At 42.5% G+C, this 18,581-nt stretch overlaps 1 protein-coding gene across 7 annotated transcripts in view; it reads right to left on the minus strand.

The window, feature by feature from the left end:
* Nucleotides 1-18,581, minus strand: part of phkb (phosphorylase kinase, beta) — a 71,279-nt gene that overhangs the window by 32,954 nt on the left and 19,744 nt on the right. For all 7 annotated transcript variants that reach the window (XM_058088777.1, XM_058088774.1, XM_058088773.1 and 4 more), the window contains 8 exons: nucleotides 15,790-15,905; nucleotides 14,560-14,623; nucleotides 12,230-12,325; nucleotides 8,963-9,160; nucleotides 4,948-5,005; nucleotides 3,577-3,654; nucleotides 3,135-3,293; nucleotides 2,976-3,070 (listed from right to left, as the gene is read on the minus strand). In XM_058088777.1, the coding sequence (XP_057944760.1) occupies nucleotides 2,976-3,070; nucleotides 3,135-3,293; nucleotides 3,577-3,654; nucleotides 4,948-5,005; nucleotides 8,963-9,160; nucleotides 12,230-12,325; nucleotides 14,560-14,623; nucleotides 15,790-15,905 (864 nt within the window). The remainder of the gene's footprint in view (nucleotides 1-2,975; nucleotides 3,071-3,134; nucleotides 3,294-3,576; nucleotides 3,655-4,947; nucleotides 5,006-8,962; nucleotides 9,161-12,229; nucleotides 12,326-14,559; nucleotides 14,624-15,789; nucleotides 15,906-18,581) is intronic.

Below are 18,581 nucleotides of genomic sequence, written 5' to 3' on the forward strand. Positions count from 1 at the left end.
AAAATGAATAAAATACGTAAAACCCCAATAAACCTCCAAGTCATAATTATGCTCATCACATGGACCCCCCCCCCCCCCACACACACGCATCCTGCTTCAGCCTCGCCCAATAAGTGTCAGTCCCTGCCAAGTGGATGACCAGCACGCCGCCTTTCCATGAACCTCCACTGCGGTTGGGTCTTACGCTACGCTGTATTCGTATTCGTAGCGTCTAGGATTGTTTTTAGTCGTACATGCGCGTGGGCGTCTGCGTGGGAGGGAAAAGCTCATCCAAAAAATGAATAAAAGGAGAAAATTCAAAGCGACAGATGGAGAGAAAGAGGGAGTGAGTAAGTGAGGAGGCGTCGGCAGCGGCGGCGGCGGCGGCGTTGCTTCATCATGCGGAGGAATTTAACGCTGACCCTTGTCGGCCACAGGAGGATCAAGCTTTGCAAAACAATATTAGTGCAAAATACGTTTCACTAAAGTGCTTTAAAAAAACGTAGTGTAGTGCACATTAATATTGCATGAGCGCCCCCACTGGCCAACTGAACGAATAACACCTGAATGTGGGAAGACGTAAGCAAAAAAAAAAAAAAACAGAAATATAAAATGCTGGACTTCCCACTGAATAATGCAAAGGTCATGCATGGGTCCTACCTACAGGATGCACATTAAGGCCACGTGTGCTACGCCATCACATAGAATATTTATATTATTATTTATTATTTATATTATAAATGTATTCTAATGATTGGCTATTTTTTTTTATTCAATTGAGAAAATTATATTCATGACAATAATTAATGTTCATATTTGATAATTACCTTAATTTCAAAATATATTTATTTATTTATATTTTTATTTATATGTATTTATATTTAATTTATTAAATATTTATACTTTTTACAAAATTTTATTGCAAATTTCTTAAATTTTTATATTTTTTAAAAATTTAATAATAAGCATGATTTTTTGTTTTTATTATCAACCTGCTTTAATAATGATTTGGAGTGCATGAGAAATTGGGAAAAAAATAGCTCCATCTGACCACATGGTCGTGCAGCAGCAGAACCAACGTTGTAATAGCTAACGCAGCCAACTGCTAAGCTAGCATTGCTACAACTGATGAGCTCAGTGGCAGGCATGGCACAGCGAAAGCTGAGTCACAACATTTTAAAGCGCATGCAGAGGCACATAAAAGGCTAACAGCCATGTTATCGCAGATTTCTGAGTTAATATTAATATTAAAGGGTCGCGCTAATGCGTTGACCCCAAGTAAAAAAAAATAGCGCAGAGTCAGCAATAATGTTCCGTTCCGTGTACACGTGCATGGGGGAGAGTACGCATGCAGAGGTGGAGCTAAGTGGAGCACCATCAGGCTGCACTCGAAGGCTCGCCTCACCCGCCTTGCGGACCGAACCCAGGCCACTTCTACCGTCTTTTCTTACTCAAAATGCGTGAGGCCGTTGGACCCCTGCGAGGCGCTCTCGGCTCCGCACATGAATAAACAAACGCTCCTAATTTCCCCTGGCGGAGGGCGGCGTGGAGACGAGCTCAAACTGCTCGTTTGCAGCACAGCACTCACGTCATCACGGAGACCAGACAAAAGTGCTGAGAGCTTTCAGGTGGAAAGGAAAATCAAAAGGAATTGTCTGGGAATTTATAAAGATGGCACCTGCCATCCGTGTACAACATACAGTCGGAGACGTGTTAGGAAAATCAGGATATTTTCAGTGCATGCCAATATAACATGGGATTAAAGTTTATCACGGATAATTGGGTCCAGACCCTGCAGTGATAAGTGAATTTCTGCCAAGTAGGATTCGGTATATTAATAACCAGAACAGTTTATAAGTCGAGTATGAAATAACGCGCGTATAGTCACTTTTACACTCTGATTCTTACATCACATCACGCTGCAGGGACAAACGACACGACCGCCACTCACGGAATTTACCACTTCCACACAGAATGAGAGGAGAACCTTTTTTCCCGCTCAATCTCAGCCGTGGCATGTCGGCAAACGTCATTTCATCTAAAAGCATTACTGATGTCTGGCAACCACAATATCAAATATTATTTGTCTTTTAATATTTTTGGACTAATATGAAACCATCATTAATTATTCATTCATTCATTTTCTACCGCTTTTCCTCACGAGGGTCGCGGGGGTGCTGGAGCCTATCCCAGCTGTCTTCGGGCGTGAGGCGGGGTACACCCTGGACTGGTCGCCAGCCAATCACAAGGCACATATAGACAAACAACCATTCACACTCACATTCATACCTATGGACAATTTGGAGTCGCCAATTAACCTAGCATGTTTTTGGAATGTGGGAATGTTTGGAATCTCCGGTTTTACCCGGAGAAAACCCACGCATGCACGGGGAGAACATGCAAACTCCACACAGAGATGCCCGAGGGTGGGATTGAACCCTGGTCTCCTAGCTGTGAGGTCTGCGCGCTAACCCCTAGACCACCGTGCCGCCCCCCATCATTAATTAGTTTTTGAAAAAACCTGGTCCAGCGAATGACGATTGTATACGAGTTAAGAAATAAATTGTGGTAAAATAAGGCCATCCTTCATTTACAATAAATTACTTCATATATTGTTGGCCTCGTTTAAGCATTTTCAAGTACACAAGAAGAATCCAAACACAAGGCATAAGACAAAGTCAAAGATGATATGTAGTACTGCACACTGGCCACTAGGTGTCAGTAATGTTACATGAATGAGTACTGTACACAAATTGGAAGTAATGTAAACATGTGAGTCTATTTTATGTCTTACTTTCTCTTATAATGTTTGGTAATAGGAGCGTAAAGGTGACGATGGATATGTTCAAATCCGTATTTGATCCTATTTTGCAGAGATTCGCTTATCTCAGTCGGGTCGGGAACCAATTAAGCACAATAAACGAGGCAATTTTATTTTGGTATGATTTGTGTTTATCTTCTCGTGTTGCATCCTGGCTACCATGAAGAAGGCTGACCTGGTTGGAATATCTCATGCTGACGTTGCGTTGGTCCTGGCGGGGGACGTAGCGATGGATGGGGTCGATGTCTTTGGGGCTGATCAGCTCGTCCACTGGGAAGGACAGACGCAAGGATGAGCGTGCGGACGTACATTTCAAGTCCAGTATGGACCACACCTAGCAGCTTGGCGATGCTGTAGAGGGCTTGGCCCCACAGGAAGATCTTGCCGTCGCGTCCCGAGTTGCTCGGGAAACGCTTCTGGCTCCCGTGCTTGCTTTGCTCCGCTTCCACAAAGTCCGCGGGCACGTAGTAGTACTTGGGAACGACGGCGTAGCCTGGAGTCAGACAGCACGCACTGACACGTTAGCGCACGATGCTAATAATAGCCCCATCTGCATTCTTAACGTACTACTCCACGGCAGCCGAGTTACTTGATGCTGACTTTTCAATGATGTTCTACCGTACAATGGCGTGCTCAGGCTTCGCTACACATCGTCACTCAGCTACGACGTCGCAGCGGTGAGATTTCTTCTTTGTTTAGCAGCTGCTGCTAAAATGCTAACTGACAAACGCTAACTTACACTTGCATGACAGTGCAGAAGGTTACGTGTGACTTGCCCTCAAAAGACTGGAAGATGATGGGTTCAAGGAGCTCCTGGTACTCTTTCACCTGAGCCTGGTTGCCCCTGAACACACCTGCAACAAACACACATGATGAAATGATGCAATCGTGTACGTCAGGGGTGGGCAAACTTTTTGACTCGCGGGCCGCATTGATATAACACAATTTCCGGGGGGCAGACTATATATTTTACACGTAACAGTCCACCTGGTATTATTGTATCTGTAAAATTGTCATGCAATCTGCTATTATTATTTATTATTTTATATTTATATTTAAATATTTTAAAGATAATAAAATATTATAATAATTAAAATAAAATTAAAATAATAATTATTATATTATTATTATGTAAAATATGCAAATATAACAATATCATTATATATAATTAATATAATAATTAGCATTAATATAATAAATATAATAATTATTATTTTAATTTTTATTATTATTATGTGCTTGTGTCTCTTTTTTCAGGAGCACTTTGTAAACAACAGACCATGTCAAACAACGAAATTGATACAACCATCAAAAGGTTGGCTCAGGCCATGATGCCAGGTTGTATGTTGAGTTTAAATTAAATACTTTTGAAGGATTGGGCGGGCCGTATTCAAACACTTGGCGGGCCGGATGTGGCCCCCGGGCCGTAGTTTGCCCACCCCTGGTGTACGTGGATACGCTAGTGTGAATGTCATGATGGTAGACCACCTCCATGTATCCCACTGGACTGGACGAGCAGAGTGGTCAATAGCACTTTTGGACAATTTTGACATCTCAAATAGTATGACCAAAAAGTACAAAAAGTTTACATTTGTACATTTTGTGCTAAATGAGTTTAAAAATGTTTTATTGATTGATTCAGTTTTGCTAACAGGCAAAATTTAATTAAATTAAATACAAAGATAAAATAAACACAACAAAAGCAAACATTGCATATGGGTAAGTTGGAGTGTAATAAAATAATACAATGTCTACCTAGGTAAATATACTTATACTTATGGTATATTTGGTTTATATTTCTATAAATAACCAATTTATAATAGTTTTGATATTTTACTGCAATTTCCGCCTTATTTGTTTGCTTATCAGCCCCATTTGTATTGCTTTGATGTGTCTGTACATACGGTAAATGTGATTGGATGAGCCACAGAACGACATTCAGAGGATTAAATGTTGCGTTCGCTGACATTTTCCACTACTACTTATATCGCTCCATTCACAAGTCGTCTAAGTCGTGTAAATTGGGGCGTATAGAAAAATGTCATTTGGCTGGCAGGCGGCTTGTGGCGGGCCAAGGAGGCGCTTGAGGTGCGGATGGAAGGAAGGACGGAAGGAAGGATGGAAGGAAGGATGGAAGGAAGGCTTACCGTCAATCATCATGAAGATGAAAAATATGGGAAACTCGCACTCGATCCCATCAAAAAGCTGTCGGGGGAGACAAGACAGGAGAGCAGGGTGTTATTGCTTTTCCATTTCAAAGAGGCGAGGGGGTCGCGTGGACTCTAAACACGGCGTGTAGCTGAACTTTTTATAGCGGGGAAAGGAGAGGAATAGAAGTAGTCCTTTGCAAGGTCTTACAATCAAGGTTGTGCTGTACGTACATGTACGTGATGGAGCAGCGATACCAAAACATCTCTACCTGCTGTGAACAACATCAAATGTAGCTCAGATAACTGATCATGAAAATGTAAAAAAAACACAGGACAGATTACCTGCGCTGTGCAGGTGAGCAAATCGAGCACTCCATTTTTCTCGTATGCCAGTCGCAACTTGTAAACAAACATTCACTTTCCGAGGAAGACATGTTGCATGCTAGTTGTGACAAACGCTGTGTGGGGGGTGGGGGTGGGGGGGTTGGTTGAGGGGGACCTTTTCAATCACACAATCCATGGAGGTCTTTTGCCAAAGACCTCCATGGTGTCACACCGGGTGCTCATAGCGTGTGCCCGAATACAGTGCACCTTGCTGGGCCACAGCAGGTGGCTCCCTCCCCTCTATGCTGTGGTTCTCCTGGTAGTGGTGATTATAGTATGACAAATCAACAAGCAAAGTTGGTCCAATCCAAATTTGAAAGATCAGTTATCGGCATCATATCGGCAGGGCTCGACAATAACGATGTACCGATGGCCCGGGGCAAGTTAAAACAAAATTCAGGCAAGTGCACTTTGGCATGCCATACTACCAAAAAGTGCAAAAGCTTTGCCAAAGACCTCCATGTTGTCACACCTGCTGCTCGTAGCGTGTGCCCGAATACAGTGCACCTTGCTAGGCCACAGCAGGTGGCTCCCTCCCCTCTATGCTGTGGTTCTCCTGGTAGTGGTGATTATAGTATGACAAATCAACAAGCAAAGTTGGTCCAATCCAAATTTGAAAGATCAGTTATCGGCATCATATCGGCAGGGCTCGACAATAATGATGTACCGATGGCCCGGGGCAAGTTAAAACAAAATTCGGGCAAGTGCACTTTGGCATGCCATACTGCCAAAAAGTGCAAAAGCTTTGCCAAAGACCTCCATGGTGTCACATCGGGTGCTCGTATCGTGTGCCCGAATACAGTGCACCTTGCTGGGCCACAGCAGGTGGCTCCCTCCCCTCTATGCTGTGGTTCTCCTGGTAGTGGTGATTATAGTACGACAAATCAACAAGCAAAGTTGGTCCAATCCAAATTTGAAAGATCAGTTATCGGCATCATATCGGCAGGGCTCGACAATAACGATGTACCGATGGCCCGGGGCAAGTTAAAACAAAATTCGGGCAAGTAAATCCAATCAGTGATATTCCCGTCGGGCAAGTGGTTCTTGTTGGGTGTTGGTAAAACACGGACTGCGTAATTCCGGTGGTAATTTGCAAACCAATCCTTGCAAATCTTGAAATGGACCAATCAGAATCGTTTATTTAGACCGCGGTCCGTAATCCACAGTCTGCGTTTTACCCACACCCGTTCTTGTTCGCGATCAACCAGTCAGCGATGGTTTGACTAGGAAAACATCTATCATGGCGTCCCTGCCAACATGGTCTAATTCTTCAACAACTTGTGAAGGAAAACACCAAAAAGTGATGAACCAGTGCCTCCTAAACAAGTATTTTATTAGCGGCATCAAATCAAACGATGGCACAGGTGAGTGAATCACATTGCTGTGACAATTTGAAGTGGTCACAATGAAACACCACCCATTAGATCCAATACCAAGTGCTGATTTTGCACAAGCTACAAAATCTAGCGCTTCCATTTCTCTGTGTATTTTTATCATCTTTGCTTCACAAATTATTGTTTGATCATTGAGCATTTTTTTCTGGATTAAAAACACTTTAGTAGTACACAAATGTGTCTATTCAATAATGTTTCATTGTGGTGCACAACTTATAAATATCACTGCTTATCACGACTACGATGTGTAAGGTAGTATGGCTTGCCATGTTAACATACATCCTCCAAATACAATGCATCAGTACTATTATCTGATGAATTATCAGCATATATCGATATATGATATCATTATGGCAGTCTTTTCATTTTACATGGGGCAAGTTCGGACAAGTAGTTCTCACCTTAAGGATTCCCCATGGGCAAGTCATTTTTGTTTTTAATGTAGAGCCCTGATATCGGTCTTGAGAAGCACAAAGTTATCTGTATCAGTTTGAAAAAAGCAGTCAGAATTCATCAGGAGATGTTATCTCATTCCAGCTGTGATGAGTCGATAAGAAATATCATATGATAAAAATACTTTTCCTTCCAGCTGTCATTGTAAGTCTCCATTTCTGTGCTTTTCAGGACTTGACTGCATCACAATACAAATCATATGTAAGCATCACCAGATACAAAGTGGAGAATGAGTTATGTGTGCAAGGTGGAAAAATACACGTCTCCCAAGCCTGGGGCAGTGTCTTCTGATGGCGTCAAAGAAAAGGAAAGTGAAAACGAAAGTGCTGGACCAGCGCGACCACGGTGAAGGATAGACATGCTATCTCGGCGGCTGAGGATGTTTTAGGATCCTGTGGGAAATCCGTCATTGTTAAACGTGCCATCATCTTCCCTCCCTCATCACCCAATCGTCTCCATGGCGATGGATGATACCACGTACGACTGCGTCCTCAAGCACCAACACACGATGCGTTGCTGGTCCTCTATCAGGATCCCTCTGACGCCACTTCACGGTGGCGCCACGTAGCCACGCGTGTTGCCTTCCTGTGGTGATAAACCGCCATCGGGAGGAGACACGAGAGAGGAGAAGGTGCAGAAGAAGATAGACGAGTCGAGGCAGTCACCCGGACGGGCGGCAAACCGACTGAGGTCTCAAGGATTTTTTTTGTGCTTGAGCGACTCGGCTGATTGGTTAAACTGTCGATCATACGAGTGGCCGCACTCTGTCAAAGGTAAACAACTTGACTCCGTTGCGTTACGCTAGGTCGACCCCAGACTTCTATTACGTGCTGGGAGGATGCTCACCCCTCCCTCCGGCATCGGGACCGGACTGCCTGTCACTGAGCTGGGAATATTACTGCTTAATATTAATATTAATCCAAATTAAACTTCTCAATAATAAACTATGAAGTGTTTAAAAACAAACTTTTTTTTGCCCCATCTTTTCACAGGAAACAGTCCAAACCATAACACATGCTGACTTTATCCCAGAGGAGATTGAGGGCAGCGCCCGTTGTTGCATTTGTGTGTCCTGGATTAGCTTTTTATTACGCTTGGAAAGCCACATCCATCCGGGAACCGGATTTGGCCCGTGGAGAAGCGCCAATGACGAGTTGAGCTATGATGACTCGTTTTTGCACAATTTAAAAATGGATATGGAAGCATGTGGATGTATTAGGTCATAGGTGTCAAAATGGGGCCCTGAGGGCCATTTAAGGCCCACGGCACATTCTATACATAGCAAACAGCAGTAAAAAAACAAAAAAAAATCTAATAAAACTAATAAAACAACAAAGTTTTCAAAAATGTTATAAGAGAATAAAGTCCAAATGTTAGTGAAACAATAATTATGAAAATTTACATGAAGAAAGCTGAGGAAAAAAATATATTTTAAAGCTGCAATATTATGAGAAATAAAATAAAATTCAAAGTATTTTTTAGGAAAGTATAATATCTATAATATTGGAATAAAGTCTTAATATTACCAAAAATATTATTATTAATATTAAAAGGTTTTAAGAAGAAAGTTTAAATATTTAGAAAATTTAAAAAAAGACAAAAAAAGTCCTTCTGCATATGAAACTTTGGTAGTAAAGTTAATAAGCGTATTGCGGTGTTCCTCAGGTGTCTGTCCTTGATCCTCCATTGTTCCCACAAACCAAAAAGCTGCCAAAGCGATTTCAAACGCACTTTTCCAGATTGTGGAACACAGACTATTAAAATTCACAAAATGTTCCCACCTTCATTTCCGCGGGTTTGTAGTAGCGGCGGTTCTCGTCTTCGTTGGAGGTGCGGTAGCCGTCGCGGAGGAAGCGCTTGAAGCCGTACTTGCCCCGCAGCTTGCGGATGATTTTATCCAGCGTCTGACTGTAGAGGGCGTCGTCGTCCACCGCAAAGGCGGGGTAGCTGATGGTCGGGAGCAAGGCCGCGTCCGTGTTCTAACAGCAAGAAATAAAGTCATTAAAGTCTCTGGCGAAAACCACTTCAACCAAGCTGAGGTCTGGAAAAACAACACCACATGGAACCGCTCGCCATTTGGTGTTTTTGTTAACCACCTTGGATAATAACGATGTTGGATTCAATGCGGATGGACTCCACTGTGGCCGTGGTGCTACTCCAGGGGTGCTCATTAAGTCGATCGCGAGCTACCGGTCGATCGCGGAGGTGGTACTGGTCGATCGCTGGTCGATCGCGGCGTGACATTAAAAAATATCATCCTAGCATCAATGCCGTCACTTGATTGATATACAGGGCAGCCATTCAGATGACAACTGAATGTTGCCCTTCGGGCGACCAATCAAATCAAACAACGTCTCTAAGTGCAGCAGAACTTACGATGTCAGCCTATCATCCATCCCCGTTACTTGATTGACATACAGGACAACCAGTCAGATGACAACTGAATTTTGACCTTTAGGTCACCGCTCATGCGTAAACAACGATGCAAAGTGCTAAGCTAGTCGGCGAATTGCGAGATTTTAAGCCCTCGCTAAAGTTTATGGTCACTAAAATGAGTGAAGGAGCTGGACCAAGTAAAAAGGCAAAAACTGGACCAAGTAAAAAGGCAAAAAACATATCACTTCCATACGGATATGGAATATTATATGGATATTATGATACGGATATTATCCATGACTGATAAACATTTGGAAGTGTGCTTGAGGCTGGCTATCAGCAGCTACTGTCCGGACTATGCATCCCTGGCTGGTTCAATTCAGTGCAAGTCATCAAAGTAAACTCAGGTAATTACAAAAAATGTTAATAGTTAATTATGTGTGTTTTGCAATATTGGCTCATTTGGTTATGTAAGGTACATCAACATACATTGTACGTACAAATAATCCTCAATACATTTGAAAATAAATAGATGTTTTGCATTTTTGTAGTGGGTAGATCATTTTGACTCGGTCATTTTAAAAGTAGCTCGCATGCTGAAAAAGTGTGAGCACCCCTGTGCTACTCTATATGTACAGTACGTTACATCATTCAGGGTTCCTTCCATCCATCATCGTATGGTTAGAATGGTTAGATGGCTTTAAAATGAGCTAGCATGACAAAGAAGCGAGTGAGGTTTAGCTGCCGTATCCTGAGAACGTCACATGACTTAGACTCCAAAATCTTTCCTCTCCGTCATTTCTTCGGGACTTCATGAGTTCAAGTCAAGGTTCTTATGATTTAACGATGAGAATTGACGAGACGTCGCCTTCTTATGCGAGCGACAACTTAGCATGACGAGCGCCCGCTGCTCACGTGGAACGCCCGGCGTCTCTTGACGGACGGCGATCGAATGCGTCCCAAATGAAATATTGAATTCCAATCCTCCGTCACAGGCGAGGAGGTGGCGGGATTAGGATTGATATTTCTGCTTCTTTCGACATCATCCTCCTCCGGCACAAAGCCTGTCATGTCGCCGCCAGCTTCTTCTTCTCCTCCTCAGCATCCCACAGCCGTCATGGCCCCCCGATGCTCTCATTAGCCTCCTCCCCTCACCGCCTGATGGAGGCCATTCTGCAACCCGGGAGAGAAGGGATTTTCATCCTGCATTTCCCTGAGAAGGAACTCTGCCTCGCTGGCTCTGCAGCTACTTTAACCCCCCCCCCCCCAGCGCCCCGGCGACACCGGAGCGTCAATAGTGATGCGCGGCGTAATAAGCGCCCCCTGTGAGTGGCGCGCATTGTTGAATTACAGACACCCGCTGACATCTTGACATCTGTCTGATGTGTGCAATTAACCTTTTAAAGTCTTTGGCACGCGTGTTGGCAGGCTTCTATTTCAGTCCGATGGCAGAAGAGGAGGATGAAGATCACAGCTGCTGGGGGTGGGGGGGGCAGTGGGGGGGGGGGTTGGGGCGAGGAGCGCACCGCAGCTCCTCCGAGAGGAAACACTTAAGATTAGAGCCAATCCAGCGTGATCGGTGCTAAAATGCAGAGTTTTAGGAAAAAGCGCCCACTTGACCAAGTCGCGGACCGCCAATAGATACACATAGATAAGCAAAAGTGACCAAAAAAGGCTTCACTACACATCTTAAAATATATATTATACTTTTGTTTTGTGTATCAAACTGAGGCAAGTGAATGCAACTGGCAAATGCATATGATACCAGTCAAAAGTATAAAGACACTACAGCATTCGATTGAATGACAAAGTGTCTCCAAACTTTTGATTGGCATTTGTTACGGCATATTGGCATAAGGTTCCCTATTACGCAAAAGATGACTCTGACTTGAGCCCGTTTGCAGGCACCAAACGTGAGGAAAATGGCCTCTGGGCTGCCACTCGTGAGCCACATCAAGAGGCTTCACTACACATAAAAAAAACGTAATTGAAAAAATCATTTATTTTATTTGACATAGGAGACTTGAACCCCCACCCCAAAAAAAGGATTTGTTATTTCCTCTTATTTTTTTACTTAATTTTATTTCAGCATATATAGAATAAGAGATTTGCAACTTGGGGGGGGGGGGGGGGGGGGGGGGGGGGCTTCGCTACACGTCCCAAAAACAAAGTTTAAAGACAAATTGTATGAAACTTGATTAGGGTTTGATTTTAACTTTTATTGATTGTTTTTATTCGTGTATTTTATTTCACGGTGTATAGAACTTTGCAACTTGAAAAAAAAAGGCTTCGCTACACACCCAAAAAATGACTAATTGTATGAACCTTGGCTGTGATTCATTTTTTACTTTTGTTTAATTCATTTCTTTTATTTCACTGCGTATAGATTTGATTGTGGATAAACAATCGCTGCATCAGCTATCATTTATATTAACGGGATATCGCTGCGAATGTCCTGAACTCCTGTTTTAATGCTACTTTAACCACCCAGCTGGCATCGTGTTGCTCAACAGTGCCTCCACTGGTCGCATCCAAGTACTGCCCTCCCTTTTGACCGAGCGGAGGACAGCCTTTTCCTAGAAATAGCGTATACTTACTTCGATTTCCGTAAAACTTACGTATGTTTAGGCCGACATTATCATTATTGCGCCAAGAGTGGATGGCGGACTCACGTGGGAGCGGGACTCTCGGGGCAGCAGGGAGCAAAGCGTTTGTCTGTTTCTGTTGTGGGCGTCCAGGTCCACAAAGATCACCGACCAGGAGCAGCCCTGCACGTGCAAACACATCACATTGAGTGTTTAAACGGCCGCCCCCCCCCCAACATGACCGCCGCTCCAAACAGACATTTGACAAGAAAAAGCACATTCAACTCCTCCGCACCGGGAGATATTTGCGGCTCGTACACGGATTTTCAAGTACAGCGTGGGAGTGCTTGAACAACAGCGAGTCAAGAGTTCGCACTTTGCTCCAAAAAAAAAACGTGTCGGCCACTTTAGCGCCTCACCGTTGGCGCTTTTACTTGAAACCAAGCGGCGCTGGTGGTCTTTGACATCCAGCCATCGTCTTCTCTGCCCGCACCTGCTAAGCACTTTCTAATGTAAGTCCCATGCATTATGTACGATTATTGCCTCGCTCTGCTTTTTGCTGCCCCCCCCCCCACCCGAAAACACATCTGAGCGAGGCTTTTAGTCAAATCAGCAGCCTACTTCCTGTCGCAGTATGCAAAGTGTGTTGGATTGTGGGTCAGCGCCGATGGTGGAAAAATCAGCAGTCGTGATTCCAACGTGCTCCGATTCTGTGGAACGCCTCATGGCCGCCGTGTGGGTGTGGCCTCCGCTAAGTAGGACGCAGATGAAGTGGTTAAAGGATGTTAGCTAAAGTGCAGCTAGCGCTACACAAGTCGCCAAAGTTGACTTTGTCGTTTTGACGTACGGAGTTAGACCTGCTTAAAAACTCCAACGCTCGCTCCCAAAGATGTATTTATATGTCTATATGGTTTTTTTGGGTATCTATATGTATATATTTAATAATATTAATTATATGTTTTTTTGGCTATCTATATGTATATATTTAATAATATTAATATATACACACACAAGTATTATGGTTGAAAAAAAAAAAATGACAAATTATGTATACAATTTCAAAAGTTAAAATAAATGTATGTAAGAAAATATAAAATATATAAACATAATAAACACGAGTCAAAATCTGAAAGAAATATTGCACAAGAAATAAATAATAGCTTAATAAAATCGATCACTTTTATCAGCTGCGAGGCTGGCGGCCATGATGGGGAAAATCCGAACTTCCTAAAACTCAACACGGCGCCGCTATTCACAAGGCACAAAGACGGAAACGTGACGCCATCGTGATCCACGGGCCGGGGAAACCAGAGGAATGATGGAGGAAGAAAGGAAGAAAGAAAAGAGGGAAGGAAGGAAGGAAGGAAGGAGGAGCTGAGCCAACACGAGAGAGCGGTGGACACAGACGCCACATCCATTAGCGGCTTCTTTCATCACGGCACGCTAGGCTGGAAAACGACAATTAAACGCTGATGTGTTGAGGCTGCCGATCAAAGACGGGAAGCGAATGCGGGCCGCGATGGTCTTCACCGCAGCAACGTCGCATCACGCAAGACGCTCCAAGTTCTCAAGGCTGCAAAGCGTCTTTCATGGGGAGTTCACACTCTCTAGGACGTTTTGGAGCGTTACTTCCAGTGAGCAGTCGGTGTAAGTGCATTCAGTGAATAAACAACAACGTTCACGGTCATGGGCTGCTGTGGCTGTAGGCAACCTCATGATGTGACGCCTGAAGCATCACGGCTGGTCGGCATTCACCATCTTTTATTATCCTTCCAACTTTCTCATGCACTCCGAATCATTGTTAACATCGAACATTTGACATGTTTATTTAACACTTTTTCCAGCGTGGGCCGCATATTGTGAAATGAATATTGCATATTATATTGCATCTCAGTTTGCAAGCTGTTTTTTTTAATATTCCGATAATTATCGGTATCAGATTATTTCCTGATCATGCAAAGCGATATAAAAAAATATACAACACGTATGTATGTGTTCATTCCATCACAGGAGATATCGGCTGATATCGGTATCGGGGGTTGGACAATATCGGCATATCAGTTTTTGGTAAAAAAGCCAATATTGGACATCCATGTAATTTTACGATTTTTTTTCTTTTTTTTTCATAATATTAAGACTAAAAAAGAATGTACTTTTTCTTGAATATTTCAACTTTGTGTCTAAAATGATGTTATTTTCCTCATAATATTATGACGTTATTCTTGTCAAATTAGGGCTGATTTTTCCATTTTTGCTGCTCTTGTGGGTTTTGCTTTGTTTTAGTTTTCTTGTACAGTTCTATATTTTTAAAGTGCTCCCCAGGCCGTACTTTGGACCCCCCCCCCCCCCCCGTGTCTGGTATAGAGTCTAGGCCTCCAAGTGCACAGCAGTTAGTAGCAGTGGGGTTTCCTGCTTACCTGGTTTCCAAACAGGTTAAATCCATTGATGGCCTCCAGAGCAGCTTTGGCCAAACCTACCGAGCTGGAGAGAAGAAATAGAAACGTGAGACATTGCAGACACGCGTGCACGCGATAAGGAAGACGTGACCGCAATTTAGTCCGAATGCGGCACGCCACTGCATGGCTGCCGACTGTGATTGTACCGCAGCGCAATGTGAATCAATTTCACTGCCGTGTCGTTTCCACTCTGCCAAAGTGTCCCGAGGCGGGAAGGAAACATGGCGGCAAGTCTGCTGACGCGTCAGAATACGTCCAATGTCGTTAGCGGGGCGGGGATCGATAGCCGAATGTAGCCGACGGCTTCATGGTGGCCACGCGTGGGACTCTTCGGATTCCTTGATGATGCTGACGATGCGGTACGTTTTCCCTTTCCTTCCACAGATACGTCGCTTTGGTTCTGCTGTGGGGAATCGAGGATTTCTGATGGCTCAGCCACATCTGGCCAGCCGAACATCCTCCGCTCTGCAGGGGGCAACGCAGATGACGTCTACACCGTCTATTTGTATTTGTTGGTACGTGTTATAGCCCTTCACATAAATCTCTTGATGTCTAACTGCCGTATTGAGGGCCAATAACGACACAGACAACTCCTACGTTTCTTTACATTCTTATTTTTAACCCTTGTATTATGTTACGGGTCAATTTGACCCGTTTTCAGTTTTTGTGTTGACCAAAGTACTGGTTATCCTTTCTTTTTTTTTCCATGAAATTTTGTGACTTTTCCTCATCTAGGGTCATTAACACAAAAACTGAAACAGGTCAAATTGACCCGTAACATAATACAAGGTTAACTAGCATGATTTGTTAACCCTTGTATTATGTTACGGGTCAAATTGACCCGTTTCAGTTTTTGTGTTGACCAAAGTACTGGTTATGCTTTCTTTTTTTTCATGAAATTTTGTGACTTTTCCTCATCTAGGGTCATTAACACAAAAACTGATTTGTTAACAAATCATGCTAGTTAACCTTGTATTATGTTACGGGTCAGTTTGACCCGTTTCAGTTTTTGTGTTAATGACCCTAGATGAGGAAAAGTCACAAAATTTCATGAAGAAACAGAAAGGATAAAAAGTACTTTGGTCAACACAAAAACTGAAACGGGTCAAATTGACCCGTAACATAATACAAGGGTTAAATACTTTTGTAGGATGGAGGAAAGCTCTTCAAAGTTCATTTGACCCGACTGACCTGGAATGCAGCTCGGTGCTGCCGTTGTTGTACTTGCTGCCTCGTTCCCACATGCCGTAGTCGGGTACTCTGTAGGCCCGTTCCACACAGAACACCAGGTTCTGGATGAACGCCACCTGCAACACAACATGATGATGACGACGATGCGCCACATATACAATTGCATGAATAGATGATCTTTGGTTGGTTAGAAATGTTAGTCCAGTGCTTGGGGGCTGAGACGGGCGGGTGGCGGCACTTAGGGAATGTTTTGTCTTGATTGCTTTGATGAGGCGTCCACAAGGACACGTGGCGTCACGTCTATGCGCTTCTAAAGGTCGATGCTCTTCATTAGCGGGGGGGGGGGGGGGCACATCACCATGGAGATCGATATCACAACGTTAGCATGATGAGTTTCTTAACTGGCATGGGAGTAAACAGGCTTAACAGTATTGGCTGTCATATGTAAATACTGTGGTGTCCAAAGTGCAGCCTGGGGGCCATTCGTGGCCCGTGGATGTTTTTTTTAATGGTCTGCCGGATGTGAAACCTTATAAAAAACACTTCTGCTTATTGCTATTTCCACTTTTCTGTAGTTAGAATGTTGTAGTCGGGTGTTCAACCGCGCCAACGTTTCACATCGCCACGTTTGAAAGAAGTTTGGGATGGCTCACCACGCTCGGTTTCAGGAGGCGTGGTAAAGCGGCCCCTTTGTGACGTCACAGAGGAGTGGACTCCCTTATATGGGCGTGGCTGTAAGCCGGATAAGCTCCGACGTCTGAGCTCCACCGCACCAGCGGTGCCTCTGAGTTCATCCACGGTAAGTCAGGGGTCTCCGGCCAGTAGATCGCTCCTAAATGCTTTTCAATTAGCTCTCCAGAGACTTTATTCATTTATTATCAACTCCTATAATATAACGGGTATATTAGGAAGTAGCGTTCCTAGTAGTAGCATTTGGACATGTGACCAATCACAGCTCAGTGGGCATGCCCGGAGGCGGGCCGTGGGTGGAATAAATCCAAAGAAATACAGCTGGAATATGTAGGGCTGTACAGACTTTTGGGGAGGAGCATGTGCAGGGGTTAGCTTATTTTTACACTTGCATGGCATTGACATACATTTACATGATGGAAACACACGGAGCGCTTGTCAGGAATGAATACAGACTCCATTAACTATCAAAAGTCAGCAGTAGGAACAGAAAATGTGTTGTGTCTTGAAGGCTTTGAATCATTGAAAAGACCTGAGAGTAAAAGGCAGGTGTGTGTGTGTGTGTGTGTGTGTTCTTGAATGATTGGAGATGTAATCTAAAATGACAAAGCTGCAGGGAGAAGCAGCGGAGAGGAGGAAGAGTTGCCGTTTGTCTTCTAGTTTTGGAGTGAAAATAAAATGGACGTATGAAGTGGGGGGGATTAAGTGTTAAGTATCTTAATGGCATCTTAATGGACGCCACCGGCCACACGTAAACACACGCGCCCACCCCTACCAAGTACGTGTGTGTGTGTGTGTTTTTGTACATGCAGTGCATGGACACACACGCCGCAGATAAAAAGAACACAGCGAGTGAAAACGGCATCTGGGAGGGGGTCGATAGAGCATCTTCAGAGGATTGACAGCAGCTTTTTGGCAGCTTTTCTGCACGTTAACAAAATGGCTGGAGGACTGCTGCACTGCAGCTTCCACTTGCACCTGGACAGCCAGCATGCCGAATAATTGGAGAAATGATGTTTATTCATCATTGTGTCACATTCAGGGGATCATTATTCACACTATGGTTAGCTTATTTTTACACTTGCATGCCCCACCCAGTTCCCCTGTTATGCCAAGGAGTCCTTTTCATGATGTTCTAACAGTATCTGTCCCGAGAGTTATCATCAATTTTCGTCCTGGTGGATGTGATAGCACCACTAAAGCATCCCACCTGGATGAGGAAAAAGGCTTTGCTACACATCTTAAATATTTTCAACTGTCCGTGAAAAGTAAACAACGTACTAAGTCAGGGGTGGGCAAACTTTTGGACTCGTGGGCCGCACTGAGTTAACAAAACTGTGTGGGGGGCCAGAATATATATTTTTTATAACATACACACTATTTTACGCTTATAATTATAACAGTCCACCTTGAATTATTTGTCTAATTTTATTTATTTATTACATATTTTGATTAATTATGTTATATATATTAATTGTATTATTATATATATATTATATTTAATATATGATATTATTTCACATTTCTATTATTTATTTATTTATTTTATTTACTTATTTGTATGTATTATTTGTATATATTTGTATTTGCTTATAATTCTAACAGTCCACCTAGAATTATTTGTCTAATTTTATTTATTATATTATATTATATTATATTATATTATATTATATTATATTATATTATATTATATTATATTATATTATATTATATTATATTATATTATATTATATTATATTATATTATATTATATTATATTATATTGTATTATATTATATTATATTATATTATATTATATTTAATCTACATATTATATATATATATAATTTATTATATATATTATAATTATATTATTATTATTACATTATGTATCAATTATATTATATTTTTATATATTTATTATTTATTTTATTTATGTACTTATTTGTATAATTCTATCTGTAAACGTGTCAGATTATTAGCTATATGTTTTAAATATGTTCCATATATCCCTTTTTTCCAGAGCACTTTAAACATCAAACCACATCAAACTTGAATTTTACATTAATTTTTTTAAAAATTATTTTTATTGTTATTTTTTTTTACTGAAGAAGACATCCGAC

This window comes from Doryrhamphus excisus, chromosome 12, assembly GCF_030265055.1.
Source record: "Doryrhamphus excisus isolate RoL2022-K1 chromosome 12, RoL_Dexc_1.0, whole genome shotgun sequence".
In the NCBI taxonomy this organism is placed as follows: Eukaryota; Metazoa; Chordata; class Actinopteri; order Syngnathiformes; family Syngnathidae; genus Doryrhamphus; species Doryrhamphus excisus.